A 14929-nucleotide genomic window follows, 5' to 3' on the forward strand; every position below is an offset into this window, starting at 1 on the left:
GTATAAAGGCTACCTGCCGTCTCCCCCCTTCCCAATTCGGTCGCTCGGCAGGAAGCGTTGCGTCCAGTCTTCGCCTAGGGTTGTCTGCGTTCCCCCAATTCTCCATTACCGGTGACCGAATTCGATCCCAAACTCACCTCCGCGATGAAGGGCTGCGATCTCGTTAACACATTCCTACCCGACGAGCTCATCATGGAGATCTTTCGTCACGTCGAGGCCAAATCGGACCGGGACGCTTGCTCCCTGGTCTGCCGGAAGTGGCGCAGGCTCGAGCGGGCCTGCCGCTGCACGATAAGGATCGGAGCGTCCGGGACTGCCGATCAACTGGTGGATCTCGTCGTCCGCCGGTTCACGGGGCTCCGGAATGTTTATATAGATGAGCGCCTCCCGGTGACTACGGTCCAGCCGCAAAGATCACCGCCTTCCAAGGTAATTGATATCAAGCTTATATATCTTAGATTTTGATATTAAGATCTGATCCTGGTTTGTATATAACATTCTAGACGATACCATGGACGAGCCGCCCTTTAGCCACCATGGTCCTCTCCTTCCCATTGTTGTTGAGTGTGACATTTTGTTTAATTGTTGTGAAGAAATTTGTTTCTTGAGGCGTCGAGAGGAGGCTCATTCTTCCATAGCAATTGATCGCTGCAGATTTTCTAGTCTTGGCAATATGATATGCGAAATCTATGTCATTTTGAATGCTGAATGTTTATATTTTTTAAAATAATCATTTATAGCATGATTAAATGACGTACATTTGCATGTGTGTGTAAAATTTAGGTTATGAGATAGAATAAATCTTCTGTATTTGCCATCTGAGACTCTGCTGGTGAATGGTTAAGAAAAAACATTTATGAAAATCTATTTCTTTCTCTTATTATTATTTGCGAGACAAATTATGAACCTTAAGTAGTAACTGAGAGTATTAGAAAGAACAAACAGCAAGGACAAAATAATTTTGTTTTTTTCATTGTCACTGAGAGTATTAGAAAGAATATTCAGCTAGGACAAGTGAATAAAGTTCTTGTTATTTTGCTTTTTGGTGTGTGTGTGTGTGTGTGCGTGTATGCATATGCATGCCTGTTAGAAAGAACTAACAACAACAAATGGGCTGGAGGGTCTGGGATATTGCTTTCCTTATCTAAAATTCCTCGAGACTAAATCAATTACCCAAGTTAAGACAAAGTAAGAAGAATTTTTTCTGAAACTGTTAAGTATGTATAATCAGACTAGATATAAGTTAAATCTAGAATATTATAAAACTGTTCAAATTGGTTCCCATACATACACTAGGCTGTTTGAACTGAGCATGAAAGTTTGCATATCTACACTGTTGCTACTTCTTGGTTCAGACTGCTGATATTTATTGTTGGCATTAATAATGCAGAGGAAGAGACATACCCTCCCAAAACCTAAACATGCAACTGAGGAAATATATGTGGAAAATGAGCTGGAGCGGTTTTGTTTATCTGATGCTGGTCTTGCATTGCTTGCCAAGAGTTGCAAAGGACTTGAGAAGCTAAGTTTTATTTGGTGCTCCAGCATCACATCTTTGGGATTGACAACAGTTGCGGAGAACTGCAAATTTCTAAAATCTGTGGACCTGCAGGTGCAGTTTTGTCTTGCCGACTATGAAACTTATAACTTAAGTCATAATGCTTTAAATCTTTGAGATATATATATATACACACACACAGTTCTTGCTCAACATGGAAAGCATCAGATGATAAACTATATCAAAGCTTTGTGATGTTATGAAAGCAGTTGTAATGATTATGGCTTCTGTGGTTGTTTGGATCTCAATTTACTTTAAGAAAAGTTTATCTAGGATCATGTTTAAGTTAATATTTTGAACTGTACAACAAAAAGCTTGTCACACTATTTACAGATGATGTCATATATTTTTGTATTATCACTTTGCTATGGTTGGTGGACTTGCCATCTTGTGAGTGAATTTTAGTAAAGCAAAATGTTATGACCTTAACCTTTAAATATCTTGTAGAATTATATAAAAGATGTTTGATTCATGATAGCAATTGTTAACTAACCAGATGTTTGCTAATTGATTATTGTCCTATAGGTTATTAGGAGAATAGTCTGACTATGCATTGAAACTTTTTATTGAAAGAGAAAAGAGATTTGGTTTTAACTCTTTGTTGACAAATGCAACGAGCATCAATCACTGCATAGTTCTGAGTATATTGTTCTCTTTGCATTTACATATTTTAGTTATCGTGCTTCACAGATAGCTTTAGGCAGCATCTGATGTCATACCTTCTAGACATATTATGTAGTCTTTGTGCAGAAGATGCAATAGCTTCTATATACATGATCTCATGATGAGTACAAAAATGGATAAGATTTCTTCATTGGAATTTGTTCTTTTGTTTGTTTACATTATTATTTTTTTAGATTGGTATATTTATTGTTTATGTTGAAAGTATTTGACTTAACAAGCTTAGATTAATTTTATGATTAGGGTTGCTATGTTGGAGATAAAGGTCTTATTGCACTTGGTCAGAATTGTAAGCAACTTGAAGATTTGAATCTACGCTTTTGCGAAGGCTTGACGGATACAGGTTTGGTTGGATTTGCGCAAAGCCATGGCAGTTCACTGAAATCTCTTGGCATTGCAGCATGTGCTTGGATTTCTGATGTTTCCTTGCAAGCTGTTGCATCTCACTGCAAGTTTCTGGAGAACTTATCGCTGGACTCGGAGTTGATGAGAAATACAGGAGTAATTTCAGTAGCTCAAGGTTGTCGATCCTTGAAGGCTTTGAAACTGCAGTGTGTTAATATTTCAGATGAATCTCTACAAGCTGTGGGTTCGTATTGTTCTTTACTGGAACAATTGGCTTTGTACAGCTTCCAGAGATTTACTGACAGGCAATTATCTCTACTTCCCCACCTCCCCACCTAGTCCATCCTAGTATACCATAAAAGTTTGAACAATGGACAACTGGGACTATTTGCTGCTTCAAATTGGCTTCTAAGACAATATAAGGAACTAAATAATGTTACTAGTTTGATTTGCTTCTATGAACTTTTAGGATAAAACCTTTCGAACAAGCAGATGCTTCTGCAGATGATTGCCAATCTCATCTGCATAATAGATTCTTGCTTATGCATTCTCTTGAGGACATAGCCTCCCTGTTACAAATTTGCTGCTTTCTCTTTCTTTGACGATATAACTGCCTAAATTGTTTTACCACTTTCAATTTCTGAAGCTCCATACAAGCAATTTTGATGGTTTTTTCATAAATAACCAATTTATAATATATGATATAGCATAGCTACACTTACACAACGTGTTAATTTTTTTTATATGGATAAATAACATTAGAATTTGGTGTTCTACCTGTTCTATCTACTTTATAGTAAAGGACGTCTATGTAGTGAAATCAAAAGCACATACATAGATGAAAGATTATCACTGCATAAGAAGTCTCAAGGGATTGGATATCCTTTAAATGACGGATGACACTTTCCACCATAACATTATCTCCTAATTTAATTTCTGATGTATGTGCTCAAATGTGGTGCTAAGGTTGAGAACCTTTTATTGGTTATATGATGCCTTTCATATATCCTACCTGCTTCTTATCCCAGTAAAAGAGCACATAGAGGAAAGGTAGATAGGGGTTATCGACTATAGTATAATCAAGTTATTATTTTTGCTACGTGATGTATCAAGGCCATTGTCATGATATGCAAAATGCAATATTCATATATCACAGCTGAATTGTCTGCATCATGCGTGTGCATGTGTTTTTTTTGTCAAAATCATGTAGGAGCCTTTATGCTATTGGGAATGGGTGCAAAAAGCTAAGAGATCTGACTCTCAGTGACTGTTATCTCTTAAGCGATCAAAGTCTTGAAGCTATTGCTCGCGGCTGCATCAAATTGACAAATCTGGAAATTAATGGGTGCCACAACATTGGAACATCTGGACTAGAATATATTGGACGATTATGCCTGTATGTCCTTCCATCTTGTTGTACTGCATTATCTCCAGGTCTTTACAATTCTCTTTGAAGTACTTAGGTGATGCTATTAGATATTGTATTATTGTTGAAGTTTATTCTGTAATATTAAGTATTCATAATCACAGTATCTGATCATATATATGTATATATATATATGTATATATATATGTATATGTATATGTATATATATATGTATATATATATATGTATATATATATATATATGTATATGTATATGTATATGTATATGTATATGTATATGCATATACATATATGTATGTATATACATACATATATGCATATTTATGTATACATACCCCATTTTGATTGGGAATTATGGTTTATATTTCATTTGGTAATCATAGACCTATCATGTAAAGATTCACATATGTTTCTTGCACCAAGCAAAACAAAGTATTAATAAGCTGATAAAAAAGAGAAACAAAATTTGACCTTAGGTGCCAACTGAATGTGATGTTTTGAAGTGTTTTTTCATTGACATGTGGCGTATTTCTATAAGGATTTTGTTAGGTAGTATGTTCTTGATTCGAAATTCAATTGTCTTTAAGTGATAGGCAGGTTCGCCTTATTGATCTGAGCTGGTGTGCCGATAGCACAGAAAAATGACAAAAAAAAAGCTTCGAAAATTCTTGAAAAATAAAAAAAGTTAGATTATGATGTTTAAGTTAGAAATAAATATAAATTTAGTTTAATATTAGTAAAAATAATCTAAATTAGGAAAGAATAGTGGCAGATATATTTTTCAAGCTTTAACGAGTAGCTTTATGGTATGTTTCGGATTGTCCTTTCATTGATATTGAATATCTTCATAGAAATGATTTGAATTATTAGATTATGGTTTAAATAATTTAAATTTAAGATTCAAATGAATCAAGTAATCGGTCGATGGATATATCGGGTTCTACCACCAAAAAGAACGATGTGACTCCATGGGCAATGGATCGGAGTCCTCGATTATATGTATCTGTATATCAATTTGATATGTTTGTTGAACTCAATCCTAAAATTGATCGCATAATACAGTATACTGATACAGTGTATGACATTGGTGCATCAATGTGGTGATGGTTGTAGTCCAATTATCATGAACCACATGTGTTCGAGGCGCCTCCTGAGACAAATATGATTGTGGGCCTTGATTGGTATCAAATCAATTGTAACCTTTTGAATAAAATCAAATCAATTGATTGGTATCGGTCGTTGATCGTTTGAATCAAATTAATCATGTCCCTTGATTAATATCGATCGAAATCCGACCATTATCGACTGGTATAGCTCCTGTATCGAGTGATACATGACCGTTTAACATAGACCACTCGGTACAGGGTGGTTTGCGTATCAATCCCCTTTCGGATCAGTATTGTGCCGCTCATACCGGGCGGTACATCGTGGCATGACAAACCCTGGTGATAGGTATGTACATCATGCTGTTAACATATGCTGACATAAATCAATGATTATCAGTTGGGGAAACAAGAAAGAGAAAAGCTGTTGCATGATTTTAATGTGAGGATTTTGGTCGTTTTTCAAAGCCCTTCTTAAGGTTCACATGCTTATGCATGTTTTTTCTTTTAAATTTAATGTCATAATTTGCTAGGAGATCATGTGTAGATTTGTATAAAAAGTGGGGCTAATAGTTAATTTTGATTATTTTCTTGTTGCTGAGATGTGAAGTACCACGTGCAGTTGTGAATGGTTGAAACAATTGTGCATGTGACTCAGATCTGATTCATCTGGTTGATATGTGCATGTTAAATCTCATGATATTCTTCATTCATATGCCTACTCATTCAGGTCATAAAATGCTGATGATGTGCATCATTGATGAGTTCTATCATCTTTTCTGAATCACTAATGTCTCTTCCATTGAGATAAACATTTCCCATCGACAAACAGTTTTTTGTAGAGCAAACTGTTTCTAGGATGCTTCTGTGGAAGAAAGACCCATACAGAATGAGGATCTGAACTCAATGTGATTTCAACATGTCCTCACAGTGATGTTTTAGGGAAAATAAAAAGAGCAGAACCAAGCTGATCTTAGTTTAGTTATGTACATTTATTACTGGTACTGGAGTTACCTCTTCTGTAGCTTGAACATTAAAAGGTGTTTTCCGTGTGTGATAGAATTGGGGACATCCAGTAAAACTGCTTACTTAAAGTCAGATTTAGAGCATGGCTAACTCTTAATTAAAAACAAAATTGATCTTAGGTATTTTGTGACCTTCTTCAATTCTTATATCTAAATTCTGAAATACTTTGAATGATCATATTGTGGTATTGCAAAATATTCTATTGAAACCTATTTCTTTGGCATTTATGTTGTGTTTCAAGCTGTCTAAAACTTAAGCTGTTGAAACCTATTTCTTTGGCAATATGTCAAAAATTATGAGATGTGCAAAAAGCAGGCATAAATATGGAGTGGTTATCTCTAGTCTAAACATTACTTGCATACATTGCTTTGCCAATCATTATATTTAAAATATGTAACTAAAATTATTGTATTTATATTCCTTTGCTTTCAACTTGTACCATGCTAATGATACAGAGGCCTCGTGGAGCTGTCTTTGTTGTATTGCCCAAGAATGGGTAATAGTGCTCTTCGTGAAGTTGGCAAAGGCTGCTCACTTCTGAAAGCTCTTCACCTGGTGGATTGTTCAAGCATTAATGATGATGGAATAAGTGCTATAGCTCAAGGTTGCAGAAGCTTAAGGAAACTGCATGTCCGTCGTTGTTATGAGGTATAATTAGTGATATATTATTCTCAAGTTTTGATTTTTGCATTACTTATTTGATAGTTTAAATTTTATGTCCCAATTCGGCAAATATTTTAACCTGAAATCAAGTTAATCATATTTGTCCTGATTACTCCTGAAGTATAATTTCTCTTAATAGTGATATGTATTAATCATTTGTGCTAAAATGGAGTAAGTGCAATGGATAAATTGGCAAAGTAATATATTCCTGGTTATGTCCTACTGTTGCTTTACTCTGTTCCTGCATTCAATAAGACCTCTAGTTGTTCAGAATTTATGATGAAAAACGTCATCCAGATGGTTTTTATTCATACTAGCTTCTGGTCACATGGCTTTTGGACTTACTGCAAGTGCTTGAATTAGTTAGTGCTTCATTTGTGCTAAGCATGGTGGGCAAGCTTGGTATCAGAAAATTAATGATAAATTGGTAAATGTTTTATTTACTGGGTTAGTTTCTACCCTTCTTTCTGGTTGTTCTTGCATTGTAACAACACATATCTAGGCTGTTCAGAATCTATTATCAAAATCTTCAGACAATGAGTATTCATGTCAGATTTTACCACATGTGCCTTGGATTTCCTAAATACCGCTTGAATTATCTGATTTTTTTCAATCCTTTCTGTTACCAGGTTGGAGATAAAGGTATTATCTCTGTGGGTGAGAACTGCAAATTACTTGCTGACTTGAGCCTCCGGTTCTGTGACAGGTAAGAATTTTATGATTTAAACCTTTTGACAACACTTGTACCATAGGCAGTTGATACATATGTGAAACCTTTTCTTTTCAATCATTTATATTAGTTGATGTTTCCTATCCCAGCGGACTAATTAGTTCCAGGAGCATGAGAGCACTCCATTTTTTTTTTCATGCATATAGGAGGGGCACTCCAGAGAGAAAAAGGAGTTGTTTTCTTTTTAGGTTATACATATAACAGGAGTGGCTCTACTTTCAGGAAGGAGGAAAGTTAACATTATCAGTCACAGAAGGAAAGCTAATATCTTTTTCGCTCTTTAACCTACATGTTAACTTCCTTTTAGATTCCTTTCTGCTTCATCTTATTCCATGAACTTTTTTTTTCTTGTGCTTATCTTTTCTTTTGGTTTCCTCCACAAGTCAAAGTTGAAACTCTAATGCTAATATTAATTTACTAATTTAGCAACTGTTTTTATTCTGTTTTTCAGATTTATTTGGTTTACTGATTCTTTCAAGCTTTTATATGAGTATAAATACTTGAGGATTGCATCACCATTCACGAACGATATCATTGTTGTGATCAATTTAATTTTGTTTTTCTTAATCCGTAGGGTTGGTGATGCGGCACTTGTTGCTGTTGCCCAAGGTTGTTCCCTCAAACATCTGAATGTTAGTGGATGCCACCTAATTACCGACACTGGATTGACAGCAATTGCAAGAGGTTGCCCTGATCTTGTCAACTTGGATATCAGTGTTCTTCAGGTCTCTCTCTCTCTCTCTCTCTCTCTCTCTCTCTCTCTCTCTCTCTATATATATATATATATATATATATATATATATATATATATATATATATATATATATATATATATATCCACACGTGCACCTGGAAAAATGTAACCAAAAGTTGTCACATTCGGCATTAAACATTCAACCATATTCATGTGAACATCTGAAACAACAGGTTTTTCAAACAACATTAATAACAAATAAAAAACATAATACATTTCAGAAAGAAAGTCTCTAGTGGTTTATGTGAACTTAGAACTTTTAAATGACTTATTCAGTTATTGTGATTGGAGACAAATTCAATTGAAGACTAAATCATTATGGTGCCTTGGTAAATTGAATAGATCCTTAACTTCTAAGTACAGTGATAAATAAAATTGAAGAACTAGGAAATTGGAAATTATTAAGGTCATCATATCCCTATTACACTTTCTTGTATACTTCAATGAATAGATAAATTGCTAAATCGTTTTTTGAGTTCCTGCTTTTCGGCCTGAAAGTTTTTGATGGATGTTAATTTTAATCAACCAGACATATTTGAGAAGGGATCCGAAGAGTGGATGCATTTGTGCCGATGCAAATTTTAAATTGTAGTGTCCTCAATGTACTTGTCCTGCTTCATGTTGGTATCAGTGCAGCTCATTTAAATTAGATTGGTATCAGAGCAATTTGTGCTGCATCACAAGGTAGAGATTAGTTAAAAAGGGCAACCTGTTACATGTAGCTTTGTTCATCACAAGATCTAGGGAGAATTCGATATTTGGCAGCCTTGTCCTTGTATGTGGCGCGGTTGTTTTGACATTTTCAATGCATTATGCCTCAGCATATTATAGCATCCTTGTTTTTGCACCAAGGCCTGCCCCTTCAGTTTCTTTATGAACATAGATGGGAATGATAACACTTCAGTTTTATGGGGTGTTTGCTCTATCTTCAATACGTAGTTGCATGTCCACCACAAGATGTCTGAAATGGAAAAATAAAATAAAATGTGTTTTCTCCCAAATATATCATAACATTGTGATCCTTACAAACACTAAATGTTACATAACAATCAGCCACCTTTGCTCTCTCTTAGATTGCATTCTCATACGTTATGCTATAGGATATTAGTTTTTATCCATTCATGTGAAAAATGTACAGTCCAGTTCATGAGGCTCTTCCTATTGTGTTGGGGAGGGTTGATCCATGCATCCTTACCCCTGTAAGCAAAGAGATCATTTCCAACTGAAACCTTTGGCACCCACATCATAAAGGGGTAACCTTATTATGTTTCCTAGTCTCATCTCTTTAGTTTTATGCATTCAACTCAAAAACCATAATCTCATTTTTTTACCAATTGAATGGATCGATGTCTGAGTAGCATACTTCCTCACTGAACTATTATTACCCTGGTAGTGCATGTTGCAAATTTCGCTTGACAGCATTTACTGCAAATATCATATGACTGGCATTCATTGTCCATTAACTCTTTCAATAAATGTTTGAGTCGATCAGCTACGTCTTTTGCAGAGCATAGGTGATATGGCACTGGCCGAGTTAGGCCATGGGTGCCCTCTTTTAAAGGAAATAGTGTTGTCCCACTGTCGGCAAATAACAGATGTTGGCTTAGCCCATCTTGTTACAGGATGCAGCCGCCTTGAGACATGCCATATGGTTTACTGCCCTCTCGTGACTGGTGCCGGAGTGGCAACTGTTGTCTCGAGCTGTGCCAACATAAAGAAGGTCCTGGTAGAGAGGTGGAAGGTGAGCCAGCGAACTCTGCGAAGAGCATACTCGGTCTTGTCTTTCCTCTGTGTGGAACTCTAGCTGCTCAGCGTGCATCATAAAGTAAGTGAAGTATACCAGATTAGCTAACTTCGTTTAGCTCAGAAAGCCATTTTCAAAGTACAACCTGCTGATTTTTATTGGTCATCGTTTGTGCTGTAGATTTGAGTATGTAATAAATGCTGGATTATATGAATAAAATGATATTTGATTGAGAGAAAAAAATATTCAAATTCATTCAGGTAAACGAGGGTGTTTCCTGGATCATGCAGTTTTATTTCATTATGACTTGTAGTAGTAGCTGCTCCAACTTGAATTTGTGTTCAACACAAATCCGACTAGTTCTGTATCATGTGGGGGTATATATACAGGTACACCTTGCCATATCTACTGCATGTGTACTGCATCCGTGGAAACTACCTGCGTGCATGTTTGCATCTATGGTTATACACCTCAAAGATACTCGTTGGGACATGTTCATGTTTCAACAGGAAAGAAATATGAAGCGTCAGCATGCACTTTCAACATGGTTCATTCATGACATGAAATAAAATTGTGTCAAATACTGTTGACTAGGCTGCACATCGGCTTAATCCAGAGGGTGGTCGACATGAACAAATCTGCTTCACATGTGCCATGCAGACTTACAAGTCTGCATTGACAACCATCATCAGAAGGAATGCATGTAATGCATCATCTGGATGATGTGCATCATTTATTTACATCTTGTGTCCATAAGCGAACATGATGGCCTCTGCACACATGGTCACCTCCAAAGTACATGTGAGATAACGTAGTACAAGTGTGCAGCGGAAGCAGGTGGCATAGAAAAAGGTGGAGGAAAGTAGTGTGTGAGTTCCAAGAGATCCATCCCGTCTTTTCGGCACCATCGTAAGCTGCTTTGATCGTGTCAGGGCATGGAATTGCAGGCATCGAGGCCATCATCCCTCCCCATCCCCACCTCCCTCCCCCCCCCTGAACCACACTCACTTCACTCCCCAGTTCATGGAGGACTCCTCTCTCTCTCTCTCTCTCTCTCTCTCTCTCTCTCTCTCTCTCTCTCTCTATATATATATATATATATATATATATATATATGGCTAAAAAGTTTCCACCTCTATCTCGAAAACTAAACAAGTCGTTCTAAACCATAAAATATTTACTTAAGTGCAATGTTCTCTTAAAGCTTCACTCAATCAGGTGTCAGTATATATACACACACAAAACGAGCTCTTCCGTAGCTCATATCAATGGGGATGGCTGAGATGTTAGAACTATTCCTAGGCCAGTGCACTGTGCCTCAGCAACATCACACTCCAAAGAGAAAGAAGAACACGGGATATGTAGCAGGTCCCCTCGAATCATGACATGTGGTGTGCCTCCATCGCGCATGAAGCATCGTGATTATGCTTCCATATTTTTTGGGGTTGAAGGGGGGACGTAAAGCAAGAACAGGAAGAAATAGGCCAGTGATGGATGCTGCGCCTGCACATACAAGCTAAACATACATATGCGTGTGTGTGTGTATGTGTGATCTGGTCCCCCATCGAATCATGATGCTGTGCTGTTGTGCATCTTGATTTCATCTCGTAAGATGCTGTGCCCAACGTCGTTTCATGCCTGTGACTGAGATCTTACATGAACTAACGACAACGACAGAAGCTGACATCCTTGTATCTGATAGATTTGCCTCCAACACGAGAAAGAAAACAGCAAGGACTGCATGGAGTAGTACTCGAGAGGAGCCATTGGATCGGCGGATTAAAGAGGGAGGGAGGGAGGGACAGCATTTGCTACAGTGCTGGCCGAGGCTGATCGATGCGCGCGTGCGCGGTGCGACGCCTCGTGGACCACTGTCTCATCAGTATACCTGCACGAATCTTTCAGACATCCCATCCCGATGGTTATTAGCACTGTTTGGCACCGTCGTCGATGGATTTCATCTTCGAGTTTTGTGTACTCGAAGCTGTTTTGTAGTCTCTCCTTCAAGTTTGGGGAGGGAATTATGAGACCAAATAGATAAGGGCCCCACATGTCGGGCCAGGTGTCAAGGATTTAGGGGACAGAAAGAATGGCATGTGAGCTAAAATGTAGGGAAAGGGCTTGTCGGGGTGTACAAGGATGCATGGGCCCCTCCCAAATCATACTCATGTCTAAAATGTGGGTCCAGTTTGGGTTCCATTCTGGTCCAAGTATTTGAGGTATGTTGATCTTTGCTTTGGAACAAGAAAAAGGTTTCCCCAATGATGAAAAGAAGCCAATGGCATGGGAGATCTCTTGGGTTCTAGGCATGAAAATTTACATTCTTTCATCACTTATAAATTAGTTGGACTTTGATCGATGTGACCTAATTTGAATCAAATACGATTCGATGATTCGAGACCAAATTATTTGATAGAAAAGGAAAAAATATATATATAAAAAATAACTCGTATGTTTTTGAATTTTAATAGGAGAAGGATTTGTAAGAATATTTTTGAATTATTCTTAGAAGGTTTTTCAATATGTAATGTTGGTCATCAATTATTTCATAAATATGAGGTAATAATATCCAAGCCTTAATAAGAGAGTATAAGAAATATAGTATGCCTTATGCCTCAGATATTTATATATTTTAATGGGAGAAAGATTTGAGAAAATATTTTGAGGTCTCTCTCCTTAGTCAGATATAGAGAGGGTGAAGATATTCTTTGAGGTTCATTCCACACATAAAATATACATTGATTTTAATTCGATTCGATTATGATTCAATGTGATTTAAGGATAAAAGATTTTTTTCACGTAACATTTTTAAATAAAATGTTGGTCATCAATATTTCATAAGTATACAAACCATAGTAATATTTGTAAAATATTTGATACTATTTGAGCTTGTCAAAGACATGTTTGAGGAAAAAGGAAACAAAATCTCTCTCTGTTTGTGTTATGTATGTTATTTAATGTAATAAAAATATATTTTAATTTAAAAAAATAACAAAGAAAAAGAGGGGAAAAAAAAAGGATAAGAGTAGAGTTAATTGTCTCAACTTGGGATCCCATCTTAAAAATCATGTGTTACTCACCTACCTACCCACCCATTGTGGGTACACTCCATGGGGTTTTTGATTTGGTCAAATCTGACCCAAGCTGGGTTTCATAGGTTAATGTGCAGGTCTGCAATTGTCCTATTCTGCTTCTTTTCATGCAAATCTTTAGGTTCATGTGATGATTAAGATCTTGTTGGATGTCCTGTCAAAGTTTAAGCTGTGGCATCATCTTCATCTACTCGTCATATATATATATATATATATATATATATATAGTTCATATGGAACCAAATTGCACAAAAATCTTTATCCACTGCCATATGTCAATTCAATTAGCTTCAGGCTTGTTATAATAATTAAATACCAGTAATATAATTCGGTGTTAGGACTTCAAGAGATATTATGTTTGATAAAATGAGCGTATGAAGTATTCTTCTTTCCTAATTTTCTACATATTTAAATTTGGGAAATAATTAGAATTTTCTATATATATATATATATATATATATATATATTGCGCGAGTTGAGTTTGAGCTCTCTCCACTACGCCCTGCGCGTGGGATGCATCCCCGTTCCCGGTTGGCTGTCGCCTCCGCCTCCTCCTCCTCCTCCATTTTGCTTCATTACGCCTGTAATCATCATCCTTGGTTGCCTCACACGCATGCCATTGCCACCCCCTTCTCCTCTCCCTCTTTCCTCTCTTCCCCACCCCACCCAAACGCCTCTATAAATCCACCTCCACCTTCTGCCTTCTCCTCTCACGTGCATGCTCCTCCTCGTCCTTCCTCGATCCACTTCATACATTCCCATCTACACACATCCGCTTCGCTGCTACTAGCTTCTACAGAATGGCCGTCTCCGGCTTCGAAGGCTTTGAGAAGCGCCTGGAGCTGCACTTCTCCGGCAATGACCCGCTCGGCCTCCGAAGGCTCCGGTGCGACGCCCTCGCGCAGGTCCTCGACGCCGTGCAGTGCACCGTCGTCTCCGCTGTCGGCAACCGCTACTTCGACGCGTACATCCTCTCCGAGTCCAGTCTCTTTGTCTACCCGCAAAAGATGGTGCTGAAGACCTGTGGGACTACCCAGCTGCTGCGCTCCGTCCCATGTCTCCTCCGCCACACGGCCGACCTCGGCCTTCGTCTCCGCGCCTGCCGATTCTCCCGCGGCAGCTTCATCTTCCCCCGGGCGCAGCCGTTCCCCCACACCAGCTTCGCCGAGGAGGCCCTCTACTTGGAGGAGCGCCTCCCTCCGAGCCTTTGCTTCAGAAGAGGTTGCGTCCTGCCTTCGGCCTCCTCGCACTCCTGGCACGTCTACGCCGCCGCCGATGATGATGAGTACGTGGCGGCTGCTTCGCCGAGCACTTTCACGGTCGAGGTGTGCATGACGGAGCTGGACCGGTCGCTGGCAAGGGGCTTCTTCCGGAGGAAAGGCGACGAGAGGTCAGGCGACGCCGCCGGCGTCGACATGACGGACCTGACCGGGATCGGCGGCATCAGCCCGCGCGCGCTGCTCTGCGGCTTCGCGTTCGACCCGTGCGGCTACTCGATGAACGGCCTCGACCGCGACCGCTACTCAACGATACACGTCACGCCGGAGGACGGCCACAGCTACGCCAGCTTCGAGTGCACCGGCGGGGGCGAAGTGATCGAGTGGTTGAGAAGGGCGATCGGGGTGTTCCGGCCGGGCGAGGTGTCAGTGTCGTTCTGCATGGCCGAGGGCGGCGACGAGAAGCAAGTGTGGTCAGCCACGTCGGCGGCCCTGGAGCCGCTCGGGCTGAGCTGCCGAAGCCAAGCGGCGGAGGGGTTGCCAGGCGCAGGCATCGTCACGTACCAAACGTTCACGGCGCGGGGTAAGTGAGGCCACAGTCGGAGGTGGTCCAGTTGCATGCATGGAAGC

At 38.9% G+C, this 14929-nt stretch overlaps 2 protein-coding genes across 3 annotated transcripts; both read left to right on the forward strand.

The window, feature by feature from the left end:
• The first annotated feature begins 18 nt into the window (after nucleotides 1-18).
• Nucleotides 19-10290, forward strand: LOC103979063 (F-box/LRR-repeat protein 4). 2 transcript variants are annotated; one of them, XM_009395086.3, is made up of 8 exons: nucleotides 19-429; nucleotides 1391-1612; nucleotides 2483-2889; nucleotides 3795-3980; nucleotides 6555-6747; nucleotides 7392-7468; nucleotides 8067-8217; nucleotides 9754-10290. In XM_009395086.3, the coding sequence occupies exons 1-8, from the start codon at nucleotides 145-147 to the stop codon at nucleotides 10048-10050; spliced, it is 1818 nt and encodes a 605-aa protein (XP_009393361.2). In that variant the 5' UTR covers nucleotides 19-144; the 3' UTR covers nucleotides 10051-10290. The 2 variants fall into 2 exon arrangements, with proteins under 2 accessions (XP_009393361.2, XP_018679640.2); XM_018824095.2 differs by having other exon boundaries at nucleotides 3867-3980.
• A 3216-nt stretch (nucleotides 10291-13506) lies between these two features.
• Nucleotides 13507-14890, forward strand: LOC135632983 (S-adenosylmethionine decarboxylase proenzyme 4-like). Its single transcript, XM_065141948.1, has one exon. It carries the CDS (start codon nucleotides 13883-13885, stop codon nucleotides 14888-14890), a length of 1008 nt encoding a protein of 335 aa, XP_064998020.1. The 5' UTR covers nucleotides 13507-13882.
• The last annotated feature ends 39 nt before the right edge of the window (nucleotides 14891-14929 follow it).

This window comes from Musa acuminata, chromosome BXJ3-3 (assembly GCF_036884655.1).
Source record: "Musa acuminata AAA Group cultivar baxijiao chromosome BXJ3-3, Cavendish_Baxijiao_AAA, whole genome shotgun sequence".
Classification (NCBI taxonomy): domain Eukaryota; kingdom Viridiplantae; phylum Streptophyta; class Magnoliopsida; order Zingiberales; family Musaceae; genus Musa; species Musa acuminata.

Bases quoted from the DNA above. Each gene is read 5' to 3' on its own strand.
- LOC103979063 (XM_009395086.3), top strand. From the start codon at position 145: ATGAAGGGCTGCGATCTCGTTAACACATTCCTACCCGACGAGCTCATC. The intron at 6,748-7,391 runs GTATAATTAGTG...TTCTGTTACCAG, and splicing joins ATGTCCGTCGTTGTTATGAG to GTTGGAGATAAAGGTATTAT. The intron at 8,218-9,753 runs GTCTCTCTCTCT...CGTCTTTTGCAG, and splicing joins TGGATATCAGTGTTCTTCAG to AGCATAGGTGATATGGCACT.
- LOC135632983 (XM_065141948.1), top strand. From the start codon at position 13,883: ATGGCCGTCTCCGGCTTCGAAGGCTTTGAGAAGCGCCTGGAGCTGCAC.